The 25,855-nt window shown below is 40.9% G+C and overlaps 1 protein-coding gene and 1 long non-coding RNA gene across 14 annotated transcripts in view; one reads left to right on the top strand and one right to left on the bottom strand.

Moving 5' to 3' along the window:
- pax2a (paired box 2a) overlaps positions 1 to 5,351 on the bottom strand; it is a 29,799-nt gene extending 24,448 nt beyond the window's left edge. For 2 of the 12 annotated variants that reach the window (XM_049599888.1, XM_049599876.1), the window contains exons 1-3: positions 4,734 to 5,349; positions 3,109 to 3,274; positions 1,815 to 2,012 (exon numbers count right to left, since the gene is read on the bottom strand). In XM_049599888.1, the coding sequence (XP_049455845.1) occupies positions 1,815 to 2,012; positions 3,109 to 3,274; positions 4,734 to 4,776 (407 nt within the window). In that variant the 5' untranslated portion in view covers positions 4,777 to 5,349. Of the gene's footprint in view, positions 1 to 1,814; positions 2,013 to 3,108; positions 3,287 to 4,733 lie in introns of all 12 variants that reach the window. The other 10 variants (XM_049599886.1, XM_049599879.1, XM_049599887.1 and 7 more) reach the window with 8 other exon arrangements.
- The window catches only part of LOC125903159 (uncharacterized), an 85,969-nt gene extending 74,969 nt beyond the window's left edge, over positions 1 to 11,000 (top strand). For both annotated transcript variants that reach the window (XR_007451241.1, XR_007451240.1), the window contains one exon: positions 10,803 to 11,000. This is a non-coding gene — a long non-coding RNA (uncharacterized LOC125903159). The remainder of the gene's footprint in view (positions 1 to 10,802) is intronic.
- Positions 11,001 to 25,855: the final 14,855 nt, after the last annotated feature.

The raw sequence follows: 25,855 nt of genomic DNA on the forward strand, positions 1-25,855 counted from the left end.
ACTCCTCTGTCCACTGGGCATGTTGCAGCGGGTGGAAACTCCTCTCTGCGGCAACAAAACAAAGTGCAACCCAGTCTCTGTGTAATCTTTAATAATTCATGCAGGAAAAATGTGTTTAAAGCCAGGACATCCTCTTTAGTCAACAGAGCAGAGGTCAGCCCCTTAACCACAGAGACCACCAGGGGTCTACTGTCTCCTCTCTCTCTGCCTGCCTCTTATTCTTCTCTTCATATCTTTCCCAGTCCTTCCTTTAATAACACCAATAAGAAACAAAAGTAGCTGTAGACATTTAAAACAGCCTGTAATGGGAACATTTTAGTCACTTGAGTTAAGGTTAGACTTTATAAACATTTCAAAAATACTCATACATTTTTACATGCTGCAACATCAATATCAATTAACCTTTCTCCACTACTAATATATGTTTTCAGGAATACATCTCAAAAGTAAAACCAACTGAGCGTTAGTGTGATTTGTGAGCCCATTTTTTAAGAATAAAAAAAGCAGTTTGGTGCCACAAGCTCGTGATGTTAATTATTAATATGCAGGCCAACTTAGTTTCACAGGACAACATTTCTTCTAATAGTGCTGTTCCACTCAGCTCAAACACCAAGCAGATGGTCAGAAATGCTTTCTAATAGTTACCCATAAAACACTGCCTCCACACACCCTTAAATACATTTTCCTTTGGTTATAGGAACAACAGGTGAAAACAGAAACCGGCGCCAAAAGACCTGTTGAAACCACCATTTCCATACCAACCTGATTTGGTAATTATTCTTTCTCTTTTTTTTATTTTAGTAAAGATTCATCCATCTCCTGCATTTAGCTGGATGTGTTATGAGACTCTCTTCAGCTCATTAAAATGTAATGCCGATGACCAGCTCTCTGGAACAGTGCCTCCTAACCAAAGTTCATCACTCGCAGGCACTATGGGGCTTTTTTTTTTTTTTTTTTTTTTACTTTGCACACATGCAGTGGAGCTTTTCACCCGGCGTCCTCTGTCTAAAGACACTTTGTCCACTGCTGTCCCACTTCATGTGGAAAGGTGAAGGTGTAGGGTGTCTGCTGCTTTAGCTGCTTCAGTGGAACAGGAACTCTTTTATAGTGCATTTACCCATAAATCAACACTGGTAGGACAGGGGATTTTCTGTGGTCTGTAATTGTATAAACGCATCTTATTCTACTTATACTGTAATTAAAACTAATTATAATTAATAATAAGATGAATATAATATTAATATAATGCGTGATTAAAACCGGAAACATTTCAAATTGTCCAACCACACTATAGGAGCCTGAATGTGTTGTCGCCCCACACTAACCTCGGTGTTGGAAAACAGAGCAATTGCTTGGCAATAAAGAGGCATGCTGCTGCCGCCTCTGTCGCAGTGTGGTCCGCGTATTGAACGACTTTGTTGGGTATTTCCCTCCGCCTCTGGATCTGGTTACGCGGTATTGATCGGTTTTTATCGAGACAGATGTGATTCTTCGTGGCCCCAGCCTCAGCTCCCGTGCTGGCTGTGTTGTGGAGGGCCGCACAGGAGATTGAATTGCACATGTGAGACCACCCCGGATAGGCTCGGCTGGGGCTGACTATAGCTCAGGCTTATGTGTGGGGATAAAATTTGCTAATTTCAGAGCTGATTCATCCCATTTACGCATGGATTTGTTTGGCTCATTTAAACACCTCTGCACACGTTTAGAGAGCATATTAAAAAGCTTTATGTTTGTGCGTAATTTTACGCGCTTTGGAACAATGCGCCATGCTTTTAAGGATTTAAATAAAATGAAAAACTGTTATTTCCACCTACCTGTTGATGGATGAAACGCTGGGGACGGTGTCGTTGTCGCAGACGCCCTCAGCCAGTAGCCGGTCCCTTATCTCCCAAGCGAACATGGTTGGATTCTGGCGCTTATAGTCAGCAATTTTATCCACCACTTTCGGAGTTGCAACCTTTGGTTTGGAGCCACCAATGACTCCGGGTTTAATACTGCCAGTTTCATAGTACCTGCATGGGGACAGAGTGAGTGTTCCTGAATGGATCCCTCCTTAATTTAAAAAAAAAAATCCAGTCTGATTGATGGGAAAGGTGGCTTAAATATCGTATGTGTGGAAACAAATCTCCGCCGACCTTCTGCAGTTACACTTAGGGTTTTAAAAAAAAACCTACAAATATGATGGCGACTTTATTGTAATAATTGGCGTGGAAGTGTGCTGTTATATGGGCCTAATTGAGTGTCAGCTGGAAGGTGAACAGAGCGGGTTTTCAACGAAAAAGCAGTGTAATTAAAATCACACAATATAAGCAGTGAGACGGACAGAACAAAGGACAGTTTAGCTGTAAAAGCACAGTTTGGACCTCATTTCCAGTCTCCATGAGCTTACAGTAGCATGCACGACATGCCACCATGACCTATAGGTAAATGTTGGTGACAAACATTCAGTGTGTGTGAAATGAAATACCTCTGAAATGCCTTCTGATAGCTGAAAAAAATATATTTCAAAATATTATCTCACAGCATTTGTGCTCTGAAGTTTAAAAAAAATGATGTAGAGCTAATTTATCAGGTTTAAAGTTTTACACTGATGGAAAAATATAGGAACGTAACGTGTGTGTTTATGGTATTTTTTCTGCTGGATTATGACACTCAAATGTGAGTTTATGTTGGCCGTGGAGTGTGTGGATTTTCTTAATCTGCTTGTAATATTCCAACTCGTGTCTGTGGACCTGAAAAGTCAGTTTCCAAGTGACCTCATTCTTTACACACTTTATTTATCACAGTCTCCTATAATATTAATACAGCCTCATATTCCTCGGAGATATTTTTTATCCTTAATGCTCAGCTGTAAAACTCTCCTCCTAAAATTTATTTCATGATTATGATGCTTTTATCTTGCAAGGCTGCAGGTGATGGATAGAAAATCTCGGACGCAGAACTGCTGTGTTCAAGCAGAAAAAAAGAGAGGAAAAAAGAAAAAAAAAATGACCTGCCTATATAACCGATGACTGAGGCTGAAATAGAGCTGGGTGCGCATATACGAGCTATAGAAGATTGATGTTTGACACACATAGGGCTCTGTTGGTAGTGGATCCCCCCTTTTACCTGCCGAGGATTTTGCTGACACAGCCGTGACTGACCCGTAGCTGTCTGGAGATGTCGCAGGGCCGGACGCCCTGGTGGGCCAGCTCCACGATCCGCTGCCTCACCACGTCCGGGAGGGGTCTGCCGTTCACAAACACCCCGCCGAGCTGGTTCACACCGCCGTGCCCTGCGTGGGACACAACAGCAGCACAGGGGGAGCATAACATTACATACCTGGAGAGGACACGCTCTCTGTGCGTGGCGGTTCATTTTGGCTGCTTTTATTTTCTGGGATGCTTTATTTTTAGTCTAAAATATTAAATCATATTAACTCACATATATGCAGTGTAATGTGCATGCATACACACGCGTAAAGGCACACACGCACGCACATTGTAATTTTTTAGCAGTCTTTGTTGCTGCAAAAATTCTGAAATAGCTTTTATTAGTAATGGAATTTTAAATAATATTAACAACAACAATAATAATAATAATGTAGGGCACCACATAATAAATAAATGGAAGCAGCCTGATTGTAGAATTTAAGCAGGATTGTGTTGCTTTCAAATATATTATTCCAAAAATAAAAATTAAATACACAATATTAAATCTAAAAATATTTAAAAACATCCCACTTGCTTTTTTAATAGCACAAAAATTAAAAAATACAACTCCCCTCTCCCTGCACATTGGCAATAGGCAATATTTTCCAGGAGCACCTCCTCCACTGCAGCCTAACACATGTCGCAGATATTATGTTTCAACCTGTTTAATTTTCCTCGCACAATTATTGTAAATAATTAAAATGAGCTTTGATAACTCATATTACAAACGCGGATGGTGCGAATGAAGAGGAATAAATAATTTACACGCAGCCCGGGTCTTCTTTTACCCATATCGTATGGAGAGGAAAAACATGAGGGAAAATGAACAGTTGGGACCAACCGCGTCAGTTTTTATTCTCAAGCATCGAAATCTAAAGTGAGAGATGGTGAATAAAGTGACACGTTTTTAAGTTTATTTACACACAACGTGCCCCTTGTTTTGTCTCTAAGGTTGCTGTCATTTCACAGGTAATAAAAGCTTTGTATTTAAATTGAGGAGTTTCTGTTTTGTAAAATGTAAACGCTCACAGGAGGCTACATTTTCTCATTTTTATGATCCTCTGAGTCAGTAAAGCTTTATTTAAAAAGTCCTGAAAAAATACAAAACCCTAAACTCATTAGTGAACCATGTGCTCTTAAAAATAAGCCAAAATATGTATGTTTTAAAACATTTTTTGCAGCCAGCCTATAGGGTTTTCTCTGCGTTTTGTTCTATTTTTATTATTAAGACAATTAACAAAATATCTTAAATGACTCCTCTGACAAAACTTTGCCACTGTTTTTAAGGTTTTGCAAAAATGATTAAAGATACATTCATTTTAAATATTGAAAGCTGTGTTTATCTGCAGTACAGTAATAAAAGGATGGCATATAAGGAGCATTTAATGACTATTTAAAAAAACAAACAAATTTACAGCACCTTTAAAAATCTTTAACAGCGTGTTTCCTAATAAGACTGCAGTCATTGCACACATCTAATTCGTGCAGGGATTAAAGTCACACCACAGAAATGCTGTCTGCAAACTACTTCAGTATACTCACGGTGCATCGCCGAGAAGGGGTCTGCTTTGCAGTGAATATCCATGGGATAGCAAAGGAAAGAAAGGTAATCGACTGAGGTCGCCGTTTCGCCTCGGTGATGCAGCTTTAAAAGAGTAAAAAAAAACCAAAAAAACAAGGATTTGTAAATTTGGTGCAAAACAGTCCGTGTGCGAGGAGTCCGCGGGGCTGCAGCCGGTGGTCAACTTCTTGTTGCGATGCTAAGTTTTCCTCCTGTTTCAAGTCTGAACTCAAAAGTCTCGCAGAGAGGAGCTGTCAGGTGCAGAGCATGACCCACGCGTGTGCAGAGCGCACCAGTCGCAGCAACATTGACTCAAACCGGGTCAGTGTTTGTGTTTAAAGGACATCATGAGGAAAGCAAAAAAAGAAAGAAAAAGAGTCTCCACGGGGTCCGCTCGGGAATCGGCGGCCGCAAAATCCCTCTCCTCTGGCGGCGTGGAGCACAGGCGGGCTCTGTGGTTTAATCAGATAGGGGCGGAGATGACAACAACATGGACACGGCGAAGTATAGAGCAGTGCGTCCCCCTCTCCTCCGGAATGGGCTGTGCCTGAGCGAAGCTTTGGGCTGAGAATGAAACCCCTCTCCTTGTGTGTCTGTTTCTAAAAGCTGCAGTCCCACAGATCACCCCACCACCACCACCACCCCCTCCACCCTCCTCCTCCTACCTCCATCCCACAGATCCCCTCGCATAGAGATGGATGACTTGTCAGACAAAGGCAATAGATTCCAACACTTTGTGATTCGCCCACGTAAAAACCTGCAGCTCAAATGAGGAGGTCCCTGCATCCGACAGCCAGGAAGGGGAGGGAGACGAAATGGGAAATGATGAGACTTTGGGGTGAAGAATCAAGGAAATTAAAGGCAGGGGGTAGAAGAGAGGTAAAGCACTGTCAGGCTGCTGTATGTTGTTTAAAGCGACGCCTCTCAAATGTTTTCATATGAAGGACTCCCGGCAAAAACACATGATGGGACTGAGACTCACATGGGAAGATTTTTTCTTACTGGCACTCAATTTTTAAAGAATTATTGAAGAGCCTAAAACAAAATATTTAAAATAATCCAAATGATAAATTCTCTATACTTTCTTCTAATTTAAATTATAATGAAATTGAGCTATTTCTCATTTTGCATTTTGCAAACACCCACATAATAACCTACTTTGTGAGCCCCTGGATCAAAGTGTAAAATCTCAGTATCACAGCTTAGTTATTTTGTGCAAACATCAATAGAAATAGGAAAAGTTTTTGCATTAAAATGTACTTAATTTTGGAAAATGTGTCATATTTTTACATGCATTTTTCTAGCTTTCTGTAGCACTCTTTAGAAGTCTTTGCATGTTCTGAGTTCAGCATCATGACACAAAACTAATTTTCCAGTTACCAAACAAACTGTTCCTCATGTCCTGGCTGCATTTAGCTGTTTGTGGTCAGCCAGGATGTGTGTGTGCACGGTGCAGCTCGCAGCCTGCAGAGGGAGAGTCAGTCAGTAGGCCATCACCATCATCATGATCATCATCATCATGCACTCACCGCGCCTGTGTGCTGCATCGCTCTGTAGATGGCGCTCATACAGTAGGTTACACAGCCCGCTGTGCTCGTGCAGGCAGTGAGGAAGGGAGGCAAGGCAGGTAGGCTGATGCTGCCGGGGCTGGTGGGGTCAAAGGTTGGGGGTAAACCTACTGTAGCTGTATTATGCGCCTGTTAATCTCTTCCGGTAAGAACTCAATCTGAGAGGAAACAAAGAGCAAAACAATTAGAGCAGATTCATAGATTTAAAAGTGCTTAAATTGGATGTAGCATGAGGTTAACAATAACTTCTGCATGTCTGTAGCTGTGGGCTGTTTTGCTGAAGTAGCCTAGCTGCAGTTTTTTCCTGCATAATAATAAAAAAATATTTCTTTGCACTGATGGTATCTGCACAGTGTTTGTGAAGAGTGGTGGTAACATGATGCGTAAAACTGCAACCCGCTGTAATTTACTTCAATTAAATATATAAGATATTACTTTACTTTAATAATAATAATATTGATAATAATAATGATAATAATGATGATGTTATTTAAAGGGGTTTGTGGACTCCATGGGCTCCGTGTTGCGTCCAGCTGCCCTCTGGACAAGTTTGAGGACGATTCCTCTTTTTGTTTCTGCTTTTTTGGGGAGGGAGCTTCTGGTACAATATGTAGCACCATGGGCTGTAATTTCACACGTCAGTGCACTTTTGCCCTAAAGCTGCTGCTATTTCCCCCACAACACCCCGATTTGCCCCCCGTACCTCTCCCTGCACTGCCACTATGACGTGCCCGTGTCACGGCGCTACAGCAAAACAAACGGCGTGATAATTAAGAAACTGTTAGTCCTGACTTCACCCCGTTTTAAAAGCGCAGCCACCGAGGACCTAATGCGATTATTGTTTTCGATTTTTTTTGCCTGCATTATACAATAAAGAGCCTCGGCACAGTTGTCACTACAAAAAACAGTTGTAATATATTTCAGACACTAGAAATAATTACAAAAAGGTTCCAGCTTTCCAAACATAGTGTTGTTTTTAATTGATATCAGAGGTGAAATTTAGGCCTGTGTTCTCACTCATGTTTCCTTTAAAAAAAATAAATGTAAATATTAAGTAATATAATAATAAAGCATTTGTTTTTGGTATTTTAATAAGAATATTGAGGTGGAGAGACAGCAGACAGGGCGGGAGGGGAGGATGATGAATTTCCTCGGAGGACAAAACAAATCCTTTTCTTCCGTTTTGTGAAACATATGGCCTGTAACGCGCGTCCACGTCAACAATCGATACTGCTGTTTTTTATCCTGCTGCTGTGTCTTTACTGCGTGTTGGAGACGGTGCAGGGGTGCACAGGCACTTTCATGTCAGCATCACAACCTCACCAACCTCCATTAATTAAAAAATATATGAGGAGATAATGCAAATATATGCTTGTAAATGTGGAAGTTGCAATTAGAGAGTAAAATAAAATATTGATTTTATTTTATTTTTAAACATTTTTTTACATTTTGCTTGAACTGGAACATTTTTGAGGTCCCCTAAGGTCCTCTGACCCCAGTTTTGGTGACACTGCAAACTCACTCCAAGTTCAAAGTTTAACTCTGAGTGTGTGAGGCTTACAAACCAAAGTTTCCTCCTGTGCATGCATTTGTGCATAAATGTTGTATTATTTAGGTGTCATTTTAATAATAGTTTACTTATTTATTATTACAAATATGAGCTTTAAATATATGCAAACAATTTTTGTATAGTACTTATAGACGCCATTATCTCATTGAGAACACGCCCAGGTGTCAGTGAAGTAAACACTCACCTGCTTTAGGTGTGATGCATCAAACACTCTCAGCTCTTGTGCTTATAAAAGCTAATTCTGACAACACTGTAATTCAGCACACATCTCCCCTGGATCTATTTTTCCCCTATTAGTCAAAACATCCGCATGATATCGGGAGTCACTTGTAATACCCCACAATGATTTGGTGTCTCCTGACACCCACAGCCATATGGGTAGGCTATGCCAAACTGCAGGATATCAGCTGCGTCCTTAGATTGCTTATTCATGTGCTTTATAACGGGAGCAGATGGATATCAATTTGACTCTATCCTCGACACCATCGCAGATTGATTTTGTACTTGCTTTTAATTTTGCCATAATTAATTAGATCATTACAACTGTTTTCCATTGATCTTCCCATCTAAACCCAAAATTGAGAGGTGAATTAGATTGTGATCTATGTTTTTCAATTACAGCCTCGAGCTTAGGTGGTGTTGATAGACTATTGAGCAATTATTTGCAACAACAACTATAATAATAATAATAATAATAATAATAATAACATCAAAATAGAATTTCTTGAATTAAAATCTGACATTATCCAATAATCAAAACGAAGTAGAAATGCATGAGTCTCTTCACACTATCGAAGAAAAAGGACACTATTTTTAAAAAGAAAAGAAAAAAATATAAAATAAAAATCCACACACGGGCAGGGAGCCTCCTCACAGTTTTGTCCCACACAGTGCAACCATCACACCTGCAAACAAACACTGACATTAGTATGAGGCAGAGGGAGAAATTCTTACCTGGTCGACCAGCGCTGTGAGGCATGGCTCTCCCCTTGTCTAATGGTGCGTCTCCCCGATGCAGCCCAGTAGATCTGTCCGGCCTCCTGCGCTCCCTCCCCGGCTGGGCGTCGTGCTTCTCCCCGCTGGTTGTCAGAATCTTTGACCGATCATCCAAAACTAAACGGTTTAGGCGACAACAAAAAGCGGAAGCAACCCTGCTCCAATGAACTAGGGATTGATAAAGGAAGAAGAAAAAATAGAAATAGAAATCAAAGAATACAGAGCGTTGCAGGTGCTGAATTAAAGGGAAGTGTAAAACTTGCTTATATTGGGGTTTAAAACTGGAGTTTAGGATTCAGACAGGCAGCAGCTGGAGCAGTGTCTCACTCAGCACCGTGGGTATACATTAAAATACAATATATTTCGCACTCACTGGTATTTAATTTATTTTTCACAACTTGTCATCACTTGCTTTTTCTTTTAAAAGTCTAGTTTATTTACAGTGAATTTATTGAGTTGGATTAAAATGCTGTGAATTTGTTTATGACAGTTTTTGTAACATAAATAATACATGCATGAAATTATCAGAGAATAGACGTGGTGAAGTTTAGAAGCCCCCAAAAATGTCCCACCCCCATGCACACTAAAAATCGATGATAATAATAATTTATTAAAACGAGAAATTATAGCAGAGTTAATGACACGTTCACGTGCAGGGTTATAACAGCTCTGAATACTGGTAAACATTCACAAAATTACAATGAGCCTCTCTCTCTTTCTCTCTCTCTCTCTCTCTCTCACACACACACACACACACACACACTGGTGGTGGAGGTGGGGGCAGAGAGGAAAAAACATCATTACAAAAGTGAGAATCAGGATTCAGTTAATACTTATTTATTAATTTTCAGAATTTAATTCAAGTGCACTTTGTCACTCAGTGGTCCGATCACATCTCTTATTTTGAGATTATACATTTATTTATTTTCCATCTTATCAAACACCTTGACCGCTGCCTCTGAAACACTTTATCTCCAAGTGCTCCCCTCAAGAGATCCAGTCCAGTCAGATATCACACAGATACATAAACTTCACACTGGAAACTTTCTCTGTGTGTTTAACAGTGTGAGGGAATACAAAAAAAGTATAAGGGAGAGTATAAAACTTAGTAACTGGAACATTAACAGATGAATAACCAGTAAAAATGCAATATTACAATATCCACAAGAACGACAGAGCGTGGTAAAGCCATAAAATTCAACATTAAAAGATTATAGCTTCTCTATCGGCTATTTAACAAACATTTTGTATTATAAGACTCTTTACAGTGCTTGAAGTTCAGAAATGGTAATAAGGCTGCCACTGGACCAAGGACCAGTAATGGATATTATGGAACACTTTATATCTAAGATACTCAGCTTAAAAAGAGCTGCTCCTTACTTACTCCTCACGGAAATGGCATTTAAACAACAGCTTACTTTGCAACTCTGAGTGCTGTCTGTGTTTGAAAACATGAGATTTTCTCGAGGTTTTTATGACATTTAAATGCCTAATCATGTCTAGAAAATATATTAGTGCATCTAGAATGTGAATAAATGAATGTAAATGCATAAACATGGGCCAAAACAGTGAGTTTTACATGTGTGTCTCGATCATTTATGAAGTACAAAATTGTTAACTTCTCCATAATAATGCACAAGACAACATGTTTAATTTACGCCAATTCACAAACTTGGACCTACACATACACACACATGCACATGCACATGCACACACACACACACACACACACACACACACACACACACACACACGCACACACACACACACACACACACTACTGCATTGTTTTTACAGTGTTACTGTTTATTGCTATGAGTATTAAAATTACATTTCCAGCAGTAAGAGCTGACTCTGCCTTGGTAATCTCCACATTAATGATCTTAATAAGTGTTTCTTTCCCTCTATCTGTTCAGGCGACACACTTGGGGTCTGCAGGAAACATCCGAATGGGAGGAACCCAAATCGAGGAGCTTAAATGGCCATAAAGCTGTGTGGGCTGTCAGTAATGGAACCTAAGCTCTTCGCAGAGCCACACACCACATTTACAGGTTATGACCGGAGTCTGCAGGAGAGGCAGATTGAAAATTGAGGGAGAGGAGTGATTTTGGTTGGACGGCGTTGTGGGGGGAGAGAGATCTTATGGCATAGTCCATTAGACTGGTCAATGGTATCTACTCTGTCCAAGATTGCCAGGGGGGCTGAAAGGGAGGGTGTGTGGGGGTGGGGTCAGGTTAATGTTGAAGTATGTATCTTCAAACCGTCTCTTCCTGTCTCCTCTCCACGGACAGCCAAAGTTCTCACCCGCACTTCCACCCTTCATCCTCCAAAACCCACATGCCACACCACCTCCGCCCCTCCTCTCCCCTTTTTAAAAATAGTGTCCCACTTGCTCATGGGCTGAACATTAAATAAACCTCCCTCCTTCACCCTTCGTGCCCCCCATCTCTCCCTGGCACCACCCCCCTCTCCTCACTCGGAGGCCACTGTAACTTGGCTGTGCCCATCATTTATCACACGGCACACACCAGGGCTGAGGTGTGATGCGTTTGAGTTTTTTTTTTTTTTTTTTTTTTTTTTTAACCTAAACAGTATATGAATTTTCAAATCTGTATCACATTTCTTTTCCTCTGATGGGAAATGGACGGCCAAACTAAGACAACAACGGGACAATATGTTTCCTGCCTGGTGTCTGGATGGTTTTTTGGAAATCTGGGCTGAGCGACAGCCAGTATCATCATCATCAACTCTTGCCAGCTTTTCATATTTAAAGCCAGCAAGGGTTTAATTACCAAATGATGACAGTGTCATATGGTACCATGATGGCACAGAACGAGGGTGTGTAATGTGCATACGTGTGTGTGTGTCTCTCTCCCTCTGTCTCTGTTGTGCGCATTTGTTTGTGGCAAATGTGAACACCTTTGTGTGTTAACATCATGATAGCAGGTAGCTGAGGGGCCTGAACAGGGAGACAGACAGCGGGCAGGAGGTGTTGTGGGAGGAAAAAAAAACACACACAGTAAAACATCTGTAATTTGTAATTCTCTAGTATTCAATGGCTGCTCATGGATTAAAGATTAAAATCTATTGTCTTGACAGATGGGAGAGAGAGGGTAAGGAGAGGGGGACACTCATGCACATCCCATTTCCATTTGTATATGAGCAGCACAGTTTGGCTAATCACAGTGGAAAAATAAGCTGTCTGCTTGCCTCACTCTGGGCAATGCCACCATGAGCCTTCATTCCAGCTGTGGAGACATTAGAGACAGCGGACTCGTTCTGTTGTGATGGGACTGTGTCAGCCTGCAAAGAGTATTTGTTTATTAATATTCCTGTGGGAATAAAGTGCAGAGACGCACTGTGATCAGGAGATAGGAATGGCAGTACAATACAATAACTCCCGTCTTCCCAAAACATTAAACCAGCTGTGAGGAAATGAGCTACCAAGGTGCTGTGGATTACATCAAAAGAGAGCGCTGTAGTCAGATGTCAAGGCCCAGCAATGCAGCAAGAAAGGTGACCGTCAAACTGTGGGTGGTTAATGTGAATATGATTTTTTTTTTGTGTGTGTGTGTGTGAATTAAATTTGTCATTGGCTTGTTTGAAATGTTAATTTTGCACAGAAAGAGCACAAGACGCTGCATGGGTGAATTTCTTGTTTAGTCTGTGTGGTCTGCACTGAGAGGGCTGTGTGTGTGTGTGTGTGTGTGTGTGTGTGTGTGTGTGTGTGTGTGTAGGGGGGTAATGGTCTGGTCAGTGGAGTGAAGCAGACCACCTGAGAGTTGTTTTTGGGCATTAGTGTGTGTTCTTTCTCTCTCTCTTTCTGTGTGTGTGTGTATGTGTGTGTGTGTGTGTATGTGTGTGTGATATATGACACTGGCCATCTGAAGGAGGTGCCTTGCTCTCCCTCTCCAAGCTGCATGAAAGGGAGCTGAGAAGCCTGATGAATTAAAGCCTCTCTTCAATAAAACATCAGAGTCTTTCAGTAACACACGCTTGAGATGCCCCAGTAATTGACTTTTGGACTTTAGGATTTACATGAACCCTCCAAAAGCAGCTTACCTGTGCAGTGATGCCCCTTGAGTCCGCATCCATTCCCTGCTGATGTGGATTTCCATAAACTCATGCAATCTTTTTTTTCCTTCCATCTCTGATAAATGCAAAACTATCCACTGTAGATAATTTGAGGGATTTATTGAAGTGTTTGAATTTATTCATCTTGAATACGAAATCTTGCCAAATAAATCTTAATCCATCGATATTTGGCACATTCTAATGTAGTCGGCCTACAGATTGCACTCAATGGCTGTTTGCTCATTTATAGAATTACCATAAGTATGAACATTGCTTTGATTTTATTTATCTACTTGAGGCGATTCTATACCTGCAGTACAGTCTGTTTGTATATTAATGTCAGACGTCATTCAAAAGTAGAAAATGATCATGTTTGGCTGCATAAAAGCTGCCATTTTTAGCCAAATTGACACAAGAAAAATACAACGTATGTCATAAAAAACATCTTATTGGAGCAGAAAATAAGACACACACTCATGCTGGACAAGTGCAGTATATTGGGTGTCAAACACACACATTTGTGACTGTCTGTCAGACCAAACATTATTCATTGCAGTCGGTCAAAGTAGCCCAAGAGGCTTTGGTACCTTTTTGTTCTCTCACAGCCAGAACCCAGAAGCTATTAAAGAGGGCAGGGCTGGTGCAATGTACGATTTATTGGTCCATTCCTCACAAGTGCCAAGTAACATTTGCTCCTTATATCTTTCACCATATGTGAAATGTGAATTCTGGGCAGAAATGGGAGACTACAATTATAATATTACACGTTAGAACGTAGAAATCTGCGTGTTGGAGAGATGCAAAGTTGTGAATTTACTCCTCGTCTCACACAGCACATAATAAACTCTTTAACAAGATGGGGAAAGTAAGAATGAAGGGAGATCTATGGGAGGGGCAGAGGAGCTTGGCAGATTTAATTAATTACTGCATATTAAAATGTTTGTTTACAGAAGTGAGCAGCTACAAGAGGTCCGATGTTAATTAATTTAAGGCGTACTTCCCCCCAGCCTCAGCGATGTGTCACAAGCTGCAGAGCTACTCCCTTTGGCAGGGACTCTGCGTCTCATTGGATATCCATCAATTGCTGTGAGGTGTGTAAGAAACAAAGATGCACGCCGCACAAATTAGACTCAATGTTAACATTATTGCATATTAAGATTTCTAATTAGCAGGCAGAAGGAAAAGGTGAAGTGAGGAATATGTGGCGCATGGATGGCCGTTAAGGAAACGCAGCAGCTGAGGCACGGATGTTTATCTGTGGAGCATCTACATTATTTTCTGTTTCACTATTGAAATTACTGGTCCGTGCTAAGCAGCCCAGACGCTCATGTCCAAAGCATTTGTTGACAGGTTCAGCGACTGGACAAAGTCAGACTGCTTAACACGTGTGCTGCTTCTGTCTGGTCTCCAGAGGTTCCTCTTCGGACAATGATGTATCTGACTCCCCTCCGAGGTCAGCTGGACTGAGTCCAGAACATCACCTGCAATCAATAGTGTGGGTAAAGCAGGCCCAACTGAACGCATGTGAGGGCAAAGACTCCACTCAGAAGCCCACTGTGGGAAAAAAAGGCCTGCATGGCCCATTGCCTTGCTAAAACCAAACCACAGCCAGGTTTGGACGCCTGACACACTGGTGTCTTTAGGAGAGAGGTGGAAAGATGGTGAAAATAGAGACAGAGACAGAAAGAAAAGCCTGTCCCAGAGGAAAATTTTGCTGCTGATAATCTTTTCTTTGTATCATCAAAAATAAATCAGCTTCTTTTTTGGAGAATATTACATTCTGACCTGTTTCTCCTAACCAACCTCTTAGCAGACATAAGGAGCAAGAGAATTGTTAATCTCAAGAGTTCTTTTGCTGTGCTCATAGGCTTCTCAGAGGTTTCTCATCTCTGAGAACAGATAAAATACACTGAGTCGAGACTTGAATTTGATCACTGTGACAAAATTCTGAAATTGTGCAGGCTCATTTATAAGCCAATCAAGTTTTCTTCTGGATTTTATTGTTATTTTAAGGGCTGATTATTTCAGACAAATAAAGATTATTGCAGTGAGAAAGAGAAAAAGAGCATTATGATATGAAATTAGGATCAAGCTGAGACAAGAGGAAGGCAGCCTCTCAGGGGCTGAATTTAAGAAGCATGAGAAAATGGTCAAAATCTCATATTAGTCTTACTGAGCTCAGTTATGTCTGGGAGAAACAGGCCAGACTGGGGTGTTTTTGAAAAAATTATAAAAATGTTTATATGAGAGGTGAGAAACAAAATCAAAATACACTTTAAAGGTTCAGTATGTAAGATTTAGGGGGATTTAGTGACACCTATGGGTGAGAATGACAGATTGCAACCAGCTGAAACTTCTGGTTAGAATTCCTTCAGTGTTCATTGGTCAGGAGGTTTTTACAGTGAGCCAAATTATCTGCAGAGGTCTCTTCCTCTTCCAGACCACGTAATTTAACGTAGTAGAAATACTGAAAAAAGCAGTTTCCTGTTACAAAACAGTGTTTCTTGAGTGCTGTTACATATGCTCAGTTTTTTTCACCAGTAGCTTAAGATCTAGACGTTCAGGAGCATCTTACCAGGCCTGGGGTCTCACTAATAAAATAGTGCGTAGGATCCATACTAAAAATGTTTGTACAGACAAAAGCCAAAAATGGAGCACCCAAAAATAGTGGGCAGTTTCTACAATCAGGCGTCCACCTCACCATCTGGGTCGCCAGTTTCCCATCTCCAAAATGTTTGTAAGCATGGGCCAAAGCTTATCACATCAAGTCTATTTTATTAGATGTGTGGGAAGTGGCATACGCCTCTTTCAGGTCTCATTTTGTGCATATGCAGTGTTTATAAATGAGACCCCTGGTGCTTTAAACTGGTAGAAACACTGAATAAAGCAGCTTCACATTAAAAAAACAACAACAATGCTTGTCCAATGCTCTCATTGAGAAATGGATTCTAAGTATGTGGCTGATGCAAAAATGCAAAAATGTGAATGGCTCTATCTAGAGCCAGTTGTTTGGTTTGTCTGTTCTGGGCTACTGTAGAAACATAGTGGTGCAACATGGTGATCTCCATAGATGATGACCCGCTCCTCATGTAGATACAAACCACTCATTCTAAGGTAAGGGAAACACAACAATTCCTATTCTTATACTAAAGAAAACATACTCTTTATATTATATTCCATTTCTGCCAATATATGCCCCTAAATCCTACACACTAATCTTTAAAAACTGGCTTTTAAAATATCAGTATCTAATAACAGTGACTGTATATTTGTTGCAGAGGGCTACACGAGGACACATCGAGCACACCATGAGGGAGAGAGACCCAGAGAGGGGGTGTTCATTGAGGTGAAGAATGGCTGTATTTGTGAGGATGCGTGTAATTATTTCACTTCTTAGAGTCATTATTGGCCCTGCTTGCTGTACTGTCAGCAGCTAAGAACCTTACATCTACACGCGGAGCACCAGTGTAATGTTCCACTGTGGCAATCTAACATGTGTTTCCCTCAAATTGCTCTCTTACCTCTGATCATGATTATCAGACCAGAGCTCCAAATAAGGGCAAACACCTCCTCCATCTTATATAAATAGGGAACGAGACAAAACATGGTTAGAAACACTGTGAGACATGATTTCAATTTTAATGATGAAGACCCTGAAAATAGTGGTGGAAGGAAGTGGAAATTTCAGCTGTATTATTAATGACATACATTATTATTTTTGTACTTATCTGCATCTCATCTTCATTTCTCCTTAGTAGTGTCTTAAAGGAACAGTGTGCAAGAGTTAGTGGCATCTAGTGGTGAAGACTGAAGACTGCAATCAGCTGAAACTTCTCCAGTTTAGAATTCCTCTCAAATTGCTTGTCCCCAGCCTTCACTGTCAATATAGAAAATACTACACTGAGAGGTCAAGTGTCCGTTTATTTGGAAGCACATGAAACCCAAATCAGTAGGATGCCAAACCTTCAAAAAAAAAAAAAAAAAAAGACAAGAATCCAGCCAGGCGGTTTGAAATTATTCTGTACAACAATACCACCTCTTTCTTGCTCACTTTCTCACACGCAGACACACACACACCTTTTCCTGCAAAGAATGTGACAAAGAAAAACTAACCCATTTATCCAATATAGACTCGTGTTGCTTCTGCTCAAACAGCCATGGTGTATTTTTTATTCTTAACTCTCAGCTGCCGACAGAGCTGCGACTGCTTCCTCAATCAAGACCTTCGAGTGCCTCAGTGCAGACTCCACCGCTGAAGATACTGACGCCTGGGACACACACAGGCTCAGGAAAGTGGCAGATGCTCTGCTGTGCATGGTGTGTATGTGTATGTATGTGTGTGTGTGTGTGTGTGTGTGTGTTTGTGTGAACTCCTACTGTAAGTGGGATTTGAAGAATTGGCACAGTCATCTGAGCAGCGCTCCGCATCTCTCACAAACAAATGAAGGCCCAGAGCCTCAAAGTGAGATTGATATCTCTTTCTGAACTTCACAGGGAATATTCTGAATATGGAGAGGGGTTCCTCAATCCCAGGGGATCCAAAGGGCGCCTCTCCTCTTTTCCCCACCTCCACGCCAACAATAACAGGAAAAAATGGCCCGGGTACATCTTTTGTGTTCATCAATATTCACTCATTCATCGTGTGTCCTGGCAGCTGAAATGTCGACAAGCACGGCACAATGGATGGGCCAGAAATCCACTTTGTCGCAGCGCGGAGGATGTCTGAAATTGAGTTTGGAATTAAAATAGAACAATCCCCAATTTTTCTGGACCGGAGGCAGAGCCATACATTTCACTTAGCGACTGAAAACTTTTCAATTTGTGCGGCGGGTCTTCAACAGAACCCAGCCATTAAATAGGTCAAGGATGGATGTACCCAGGCTACATTGCTCTCTGAGTCAAACAAAGAAAGTTGGGAGCACGTTTGCAAAACATCATTTGTTTCACACAGAAGGAAATGCTTGCAACTAGGGGTTTATACACATAAGCAAATAATGCATTGGATAGATGTATGAGTTAGAGGGGGTTTTTTTTAAAGCAAGAATAAACACTGTGCAAGAACAGCAGCTAACTCCTTTCAAAGCCGGCTAGCTTTTACTGGAAAATCCAAACGCCACGACACATATTTCCAGTGCAATGTGTAGTCACAGGAAACCTGGGGTGGGATTCATCACGACCAAATATAACAATTATCACCACATGATGACTTTGACAAAGCTGGCCCTGATCTGAGTCACTGACCTGGTCCTGCATGGGTCACAAACTAAGCAAAAGTTTACGACACAGAGGCAGCAGACCTCTGAACATGTCTCTGTTAAAACCTGTCTCCGAGAAATGTGGCGATATCTGTGAGGATCAATACGACATGCTGATATGTTTTTAATCATGCACAGTTGATGCTGATTTGTCATTTTCATGGTGGATGCACATAGTTGCTCAAAGCACATGTCCACTCACAGGGTCACCGATTTCTACTGTTTCAGTATTAATTAACCACCATTTTTTCCCCTACTACCATGATTTTTGATCACAATTATCTTATCTTTAAAATCTGATTTTAATAACTGACACATATTTGTAAATAACTGTGACTGTTATAAGGAAAATTAATCCATCAAACATGCATCTTATATATAATTTCTCCTCATTTGGAGCTCTCCAACTACTGTATTTATAGTTGCAGACATGTGCTTGTGCCCACCTTTATAACACTGAGAACATGTACAACTGAAGCTAATCCCCTTTTGCCCCCTTTTAATCCCACCCTCCCAAAGCCACTTCATAATGATCTCCCCCTGAAAGGTAAATCAATTATATAACGACGACAAAAGAACCGTTTTGTCATAAAATGGTAATTAGTTTGGGTCCTGACCTCCCTCTTGGCACCCCGACTCCCCCAGCTGAGGACCGGGGCAGGTCCGCAGTCCACACTTAACGACAGGCAGGCGTAACACACTGGCTGAGCATTGTGGGGTCTTTGTCTTCATTCAGGGGGAGATGAAGTTCTCGCCGCCACGTTTATCAATCATGGAGGGGCTCCAGCTGTTCCGCGGGCTTCGGCCTGGCGTCAACAGCCGGCCTTACAAATTGTCTGTGAATAGCAAGGAAAAGGGACCCCCACCACACACACACATACACACACACCCCACCATGCGCACACAAACAACATTAGCATCAACATGCATGCACAGCCATAATATATACTCATGCACAGAGCAGCATCACATGTACACAACCGCACCATTCACTTTGATTTAACACACCACTACAAATTCATACAAAAGCTCTCATCGCACGTGCAGATGCACCAAAATAACATAATGCCTCCTATTGTTCACGTCTGGTGACAAATGTTTCTCTACAGCCTTTTCACAGACACGACCAACCCTGCCGTCTGCTCGGCGCAATTACAAGATGGATTAACAGCTCTTTCTAACACTGTCATCATCACCTTGCATGCCTTGGAGGAATCTGAGGATGCTGCATTCCTGGATGAGAATCACGTCCAATTACAGCTTAATGAATGAAGGAGAGACATATACTACTGAACAAACCAGGCATACTGAAGCCACCCTGTATTAACTTACAGTGTAGTCTGAGGGCATTTATCTGTCTATAGATCCTAAGTATCGATGGCGCAGCGTGTCAAAGATCAACTAGCCTGCAAAATCAAATCCTGAGAGTAAAGAATTGTTATTGTGTGTTTGCATGAATGATTTGTTGGCTCTCACTGAAGTGAAAAGTTACACGTGTCAAAGATATAGATAGATGAACATATGAATTAGTTGTTCTCCAAGGTCAAATAGTGATTGCGTTGTTACTCTCACACGCCACGGTGTCAAAGCGATCTGCACTCTCACTTTTTCATCATATTCTGCACATCAACAAAACAGCAAGAGTATGAAGTGAAGGAGACAAAGAGAGAAAGAGAAAATGGGAGAGAGAGAAGAAGAAGAAAGAAGGAGAAAGAGAGAGGGATACAAATTGATCGTTTGGTGGCGAGATCAGTCATAGTCATCCTGGGCGGATGGATGAATGTCTTTGATGGCCACTGCAGGTTCAGGCAGGGAGAGTGTCTGAAAACAAGAGAAATTGGTTTGGGCCCTCGGGAGGGGAATCAATGTGTGAGGGGCATGTAAGTGCTGTAGTGATGCTCTGTGCAGGGCTATGGGGGTTGTCCAAAGTTTGAGGGGTCTTGAATGTGACGGCTGAATTCTCTTTTGAAATGTCCGTGTTTGTTTGCTTTTTTACAAAGAGAAACTTTTTGAGTTGAAATGTGAAGACTTTTAGGGTCAGTTTCAAAATTTGTATGTGTAATTGGGACGTCTCCAGACAGATTTATGACATTTAGACATTCCTATTTTATATCAGAAATCTGCTGTGTATGCCATAGAGGCTGTTCCTGTAGGCTGTATTTAACTCTCCAAAATAAACTGTACAAAAGCTAACAGTAACTGAATGAAAATATTATTCTGCAGTTACAAAGAACAACACTACAGCTATAGCAAACAATTTAATGTTGAACCATGATCAAGCCAAGAAGTAGTGAACCTCATGTACTTAATTGACATTAAATTCATAGTTTTTAAAGGTGCAGTAGGTGATTTTGGAGTAAGATTATTTATTATTCCCAGGTCAGCAAATAATGATGCTTTGGGTTGGTAGCTGGACCAAACCACCAACCCAAAGCATCAGTATTTGATGACCTGGGAATGAGCATCAACAATTAACTATCTTTTTCCAGAACTGCATACTGCACCTTTAATACAAAGGTGAGTGTCTCCTTTCGGTCTCCACATATCCAAAGAACTGTGGAATTGTGGAAAGATTGTGGACGCATTGTTGCATAACCTAATAGCTATTAGGCCTTTACATTTGATAGGGCTGTTTTGTTTTTTTTTTTAATCAAAGAGAGTTCAAATAATTGAGGACAAACATGTAAAGTTGGACATATTTTTGACCTAATTCAAATGCAACCCTCATTCTAAACTGTGGCAGATGTGCGTTGGACCCTATTTTTGCTAAGGGGGTCTGGTCAGTATAAATGTGCGTGCATTACTATAGGCTATGTATGCACATGCTAACACACTTTTCTTTAGCAAGGCAGCACTTTTGCACATTACTCCGCACATTGTTAGGTGATTATCGGTTCAGCATGGCTTGCTAGTTTCCAGCGTTTCGTGTTAACACTGCAAGGGTGTAGGTTTTGTTTTAACACTGGGCGGACACATATGAACATTTTTAAAACATTTTACCAATTTGTGCCTTTTCTGCATCATTTCATGGTATAAATGTCTTTAATTTGGTCTAAATAAAGGTCCTCTGCTAGTTTCGTGTTTTTATTGGGGGGATAAATACACGTTTTAAATACTGAAAGGAACGGGTCCCCTACATCCCCCTGAAATCCACAGCTATGTAACAATGACGACAACAATTTCCAAAGCATGACCAACTGCATTAATACACTGAATTTTGAATTCAGTTAGCTTGAAACAGATTGATTGATTGACAGATTGGGGGTGGTAATTTTATCGTTATTTGACAAAACACATTTTTTTGTGATAACATTACAAAATATAGCATCACCACCTTTTGTATGTTAGTTATAAATGCAATAAACTATATTTTTAAGAGCAAGACAAGTTTTTAGACAAGACAAGTGTAATATCCATCCTTTTATAGTATTTATTTTAGTTTCATATTTATTTATTAAACAGTGCTTGTTGTCTGTCTTAATTTGTCTCATTACTTACATTTATTGCACTGGCCAGAAGTAGCACTCCTAATTTCTCTGTCCTTGTACAATTAAAATAAAGGCTTTCTAAGTTCTAGAACAATGGCATTTTTGTATAGCGTAGACGTAACAGCAATGAGAATATGTTGTTCTGTAAACATTGACCCATGGTACAATTCATTTTCTTCACTTATAACAAATATGCATCTCTAATGTATCATCTAAATATATCTAAGGGCTATTCAAGTATAATGTAGACATTGGAGTTCACATTAACTTTCACTCCTCTGACACCTGCTGTCCAGCAGGCCCGGGGAGGTCAGCAGCTGGCACAGTCACCATATTTCATTTTTTTCTTTCATGGAAAATCTTGCAGCTCCAAATGATGTCCCTTCATCTCCTTCAGGTTGTGGGGCTGCAGTTTTTAATCTTTGACCAGAGGTAGTGGGCGAGGAGTTGGTGGGGCAGTGTTGCACTAAGAGTGAAAGAGCCAAAATATAATCTATCTATATCTATCTGAAGGAAGTGCAGCTGTACTCACAGGCGTTTTCACACTAATGGCAGCCAGTGTCTCGTTCACGGTGGCAGTAATAGAGTTTTATTAACTGATTAGTCTCTATTTTCAGGGTGGAAACAAGAATCAAAATCTCATGCTACTTAATGGGGCCATTGTGACTTGAATAGTTATATGTGTTGGATTATGATTTTTCTGCCAGACAGTCTCTTTGAACGATGATGCAACCGACTGTCACGTCGACTGCGCTCTGGTAATGAGTCATATGACAACTCCTGGGGTTTCTCCTAAGTATCCAGGCAAATGTCAGCAGTCTACCCCCCATTCCCTTTGATGACCTATTAAATATTATGAGGACCCCCTCCTGCGTGCACTGTAGTCTCACTCATATCAAGATGGTGTTTAATGCCCATGAGACAAACAACAGACAGATTAAAGCTATTATACCCTGCTGCACTCCCACATTCACCCTCTGCAAAGTGGAGTTGTGATGAGTTGTTTAATAGTTTTGTGGCTTAAAACCAGTTTATGCAGTAAAGCACGATGTTGGGTTATAAACGACGTCTGAGAATTTATTGTACAGCGATCTCTCAAAACAAAAAGAGATCTACTGACCTCTGCAGCAGCAGTTCCATCTCACAGCACGCCGCTCTTAGAGGACTTACCTCCCTCTGATCCAGCAGTTGTTATTAATAAAGCTACTGAAACCTAATCAACTTCAAATACTGCTTGTCAGAGAGACAATATATTAAGACAAATGATGATTTTATTCTCAGCCAAATGACAGGCTTCAGATTCCTCGAACATGGTCATTTTCTGGCCTGTGAGTCAAGTATAAGGAGCTAATTATATGACGATCTGAGCAAAAATAACTTCTCATTTTCAAGAATAATGGGAAAGAAATGTTATAGATTAATGGCACTATTTATCTTTTTTAAATTTCTGTCTTTCTCTGGTGATGGCAGCGCTCCCCAAGGAAAATATTCATAAAATGAAATTGAAGTCATAACTTAATAGGTTATTAAAATTTTTGAATGCATATCACTTCTCCTTTTGCGGCGCTGTAAATTTAAATTGAAGTTTGTGGCGTTCGGAGACACCGGCAGGAGTTTTTTATGGTGGCACAAGAGAGGGAGGACATGCATCTCTGTCAGTGGGGTATTTGCTATTCTAATTTTATGGCAGGCCAGATTATCAGGCAGGAATGTCAGTGTGTGCAGGCAGACTGCTGACAACACCTCAGCCCTCAGCCATGTGTTTCCATTAGAGAGAGCCAGCGTCCAGGGGTTTGTTCCCTCTATTATTTTCTATTTCTGTCTTTTATCTTGATTTAAACTGAGACTTTCTGCATATTCCTCTCCTGTCATTTCTCGCCCTCTCTCGCCTCCACCCCTCGCACTTAGACTCCCGCTCTCTTTCTTCCCCCTTTTTCTCCCTCCTGATCTGCTATTTCTTACTCCCCTCTCTGTCTAGCGTGGCTCCTCAGGGGGGGCCGAGGTCTCAGCAGAGACAGAGGAGACAGAGAGAGACGCTACACAAATCTCAGGGGGTCGAGGTATAGAGCGAGTGAAGGTGGGACACCTATCTTTAGCCTACTCTCTATGTATGGACACAGTGCCAAAGAAGGTAAGATGTATGGAGGTGATTGAATGAGAGAGGGGGAGTGATGGAGGCACACCCCCCACGAAGATGGATGGGTGGGAGGGGATTTTTTTCCTCAAGGTCAGGGGGCAAATTTATTTATTTCCCTGGAAGTTACAATGAAATTTTACTGAGTACTTTGCTCTGATGATGAGAGAGATCAGTGGCCATAAATTTGTCTTGCCATTTGGTTGCCAGTGATGAACCATTTATTATGCCGCCTTCAAGGACACAGCATGGTATTTGTATGATAGTGCTATTCTATGTAATGATATCCATTTCATTGTGCCATATAACACAAATGAGAAAATTAAGAATAAAACTGCTCGGTGCAGAGCAGGTCTAGCTTTATTCATAGCTATCTAATGGGATATGTACAGTAAATGTCACATGATATTTGTGATGCCCTTGTCCTAGTTTTACAGTAGCGGTTAAAATGTTGATGTTGTCTTGCCTTCGGAAAGTACCAAGGGCTTTTGGGAAATGCAGCACAGGTGAGTTTTGCTCATAGAAAAAAGAATATGAGTACAACAGACATCCCCATTCAAATAAACACAGCAGGTTGTTCAGAGTGGCAGCCATTTTTATCTGTGCTGCGGCAACTGCTGTAGCGGGCTAACCTCTGTAGTAACAAACTGACTTGTGGCAAGTTGTGAACTCTCAAAGGTGAGGTTTTGCAGTAATAAGGAGCAGTTATTTCCCTGTTACTATTTATTTAAGGTTTGTTGAAACATGTGAACTGAAATTGTAGAAAACTCCAAAGAACAAGGGTGAGCCGCTGCTCAGTTGACAGCTGAGACATAAAGACCGCAGGGATTAAGAGAATGTAGATCGGCATGTCTTCACATCTAACTGTGAATTAAGGATTTATTCTGACCAAACCAGAATTGGTGATTGTAGGAACAGTGGACTAACTAACTAGATGACTAACTAAGACAGTTTTGGTGAGTTTGTTTTTGCAGAGTTTGAGTGAAGTGCGTTTTATGACGAGTTAAACATTAGTCTTAGTTCAATGAAAGAGAGAAACTTGGTGTACGGTTGTGTTTTTCTGTTTAATAGGAAAAATAGGTGTAAAAATAGGCTCAAACAATGTTCTTCAATGAGTGGGTAGGAAACGCTTTGCAGCCCCACTGGTTCAAGGTTCAAGGTTCAGTTTATTGTCATTCAAAGATGTAAAAAAACAGGACAGAGGGAATGAAATTTGTTACCCAGGTCCAGCAGCGTACTGAATAAATAACATTTAGCAGATGGACACATAGACCTATGATAAATAATTAAATAACCTAAAAGCCTATAATAACTGACATGTGTTGTCACTGTAACAACTAACAACAATCACAACCCGGTCTCACTCCGAAGTTGTTGAAATCCGGCGCTTGGGCCGTGACTTGCTGTGTCAGACACCAATGAACAAAGCCATCCTTTAATGTTAGTATGATATGCGGCTGGTCACCATTATAGTTTAATGGCACTTGGGGGAAACATGGCGGGACAAGAACAAAAGTTAAGGCAGCGAAAGTCGCCTTAGAGGGGTGGAGCATTGGTCCAACAAACACCGACTTTCACCCAGGAGAGCAGTCCTCGTGTCCTGTAAGAATATAAAGCCAAACCCTGTTATTTTTTCCTAACTTTAACCACGTGCTTTTGTTGCCTAAACCCAACCACATGCGTTAGGTGTAGGGGAAAAAAAAAGGCAATTCGCAGTGTTGTACAGACGTAGTGTGTTTATTTTGAAAGAGACTGTATGTAAAAGGTAAATTTCCTGTGAAAATGGAAGTGTATTTTGAAAGAAGACAATGCATGTACCACGCACAACTTGACACAGCGTTCCAGAACATTAATAACCAACGCACTCAGGGTAACTTTCACGTCGTATCTGGACGTGGAAAGTTCATAACCAAACATCGATATGTGACGAGGTCGGATTGAGGATGTGTTTTAATCAAGTGGCCACAGCAAACAGTTGTAGGTCCTTTCTAATCTTTCTGTTTCTGTAGTTTTGCTTG

This window comes from Epinephelus fuscoguttatus, linkage group LG16 (genome assembly GCF_011397635.1).
Source record: "Epinephelus fuscoguttatus linkage group LG16, E.fuscoguttatus.final_Chr_v1".
Lineage (NCBI taxonomy): Eukaryota > Metazoa > Chordata > Actinopteri > Perciformes > Serranidae > Epinephelus > Epinephelus fuscoguttatus.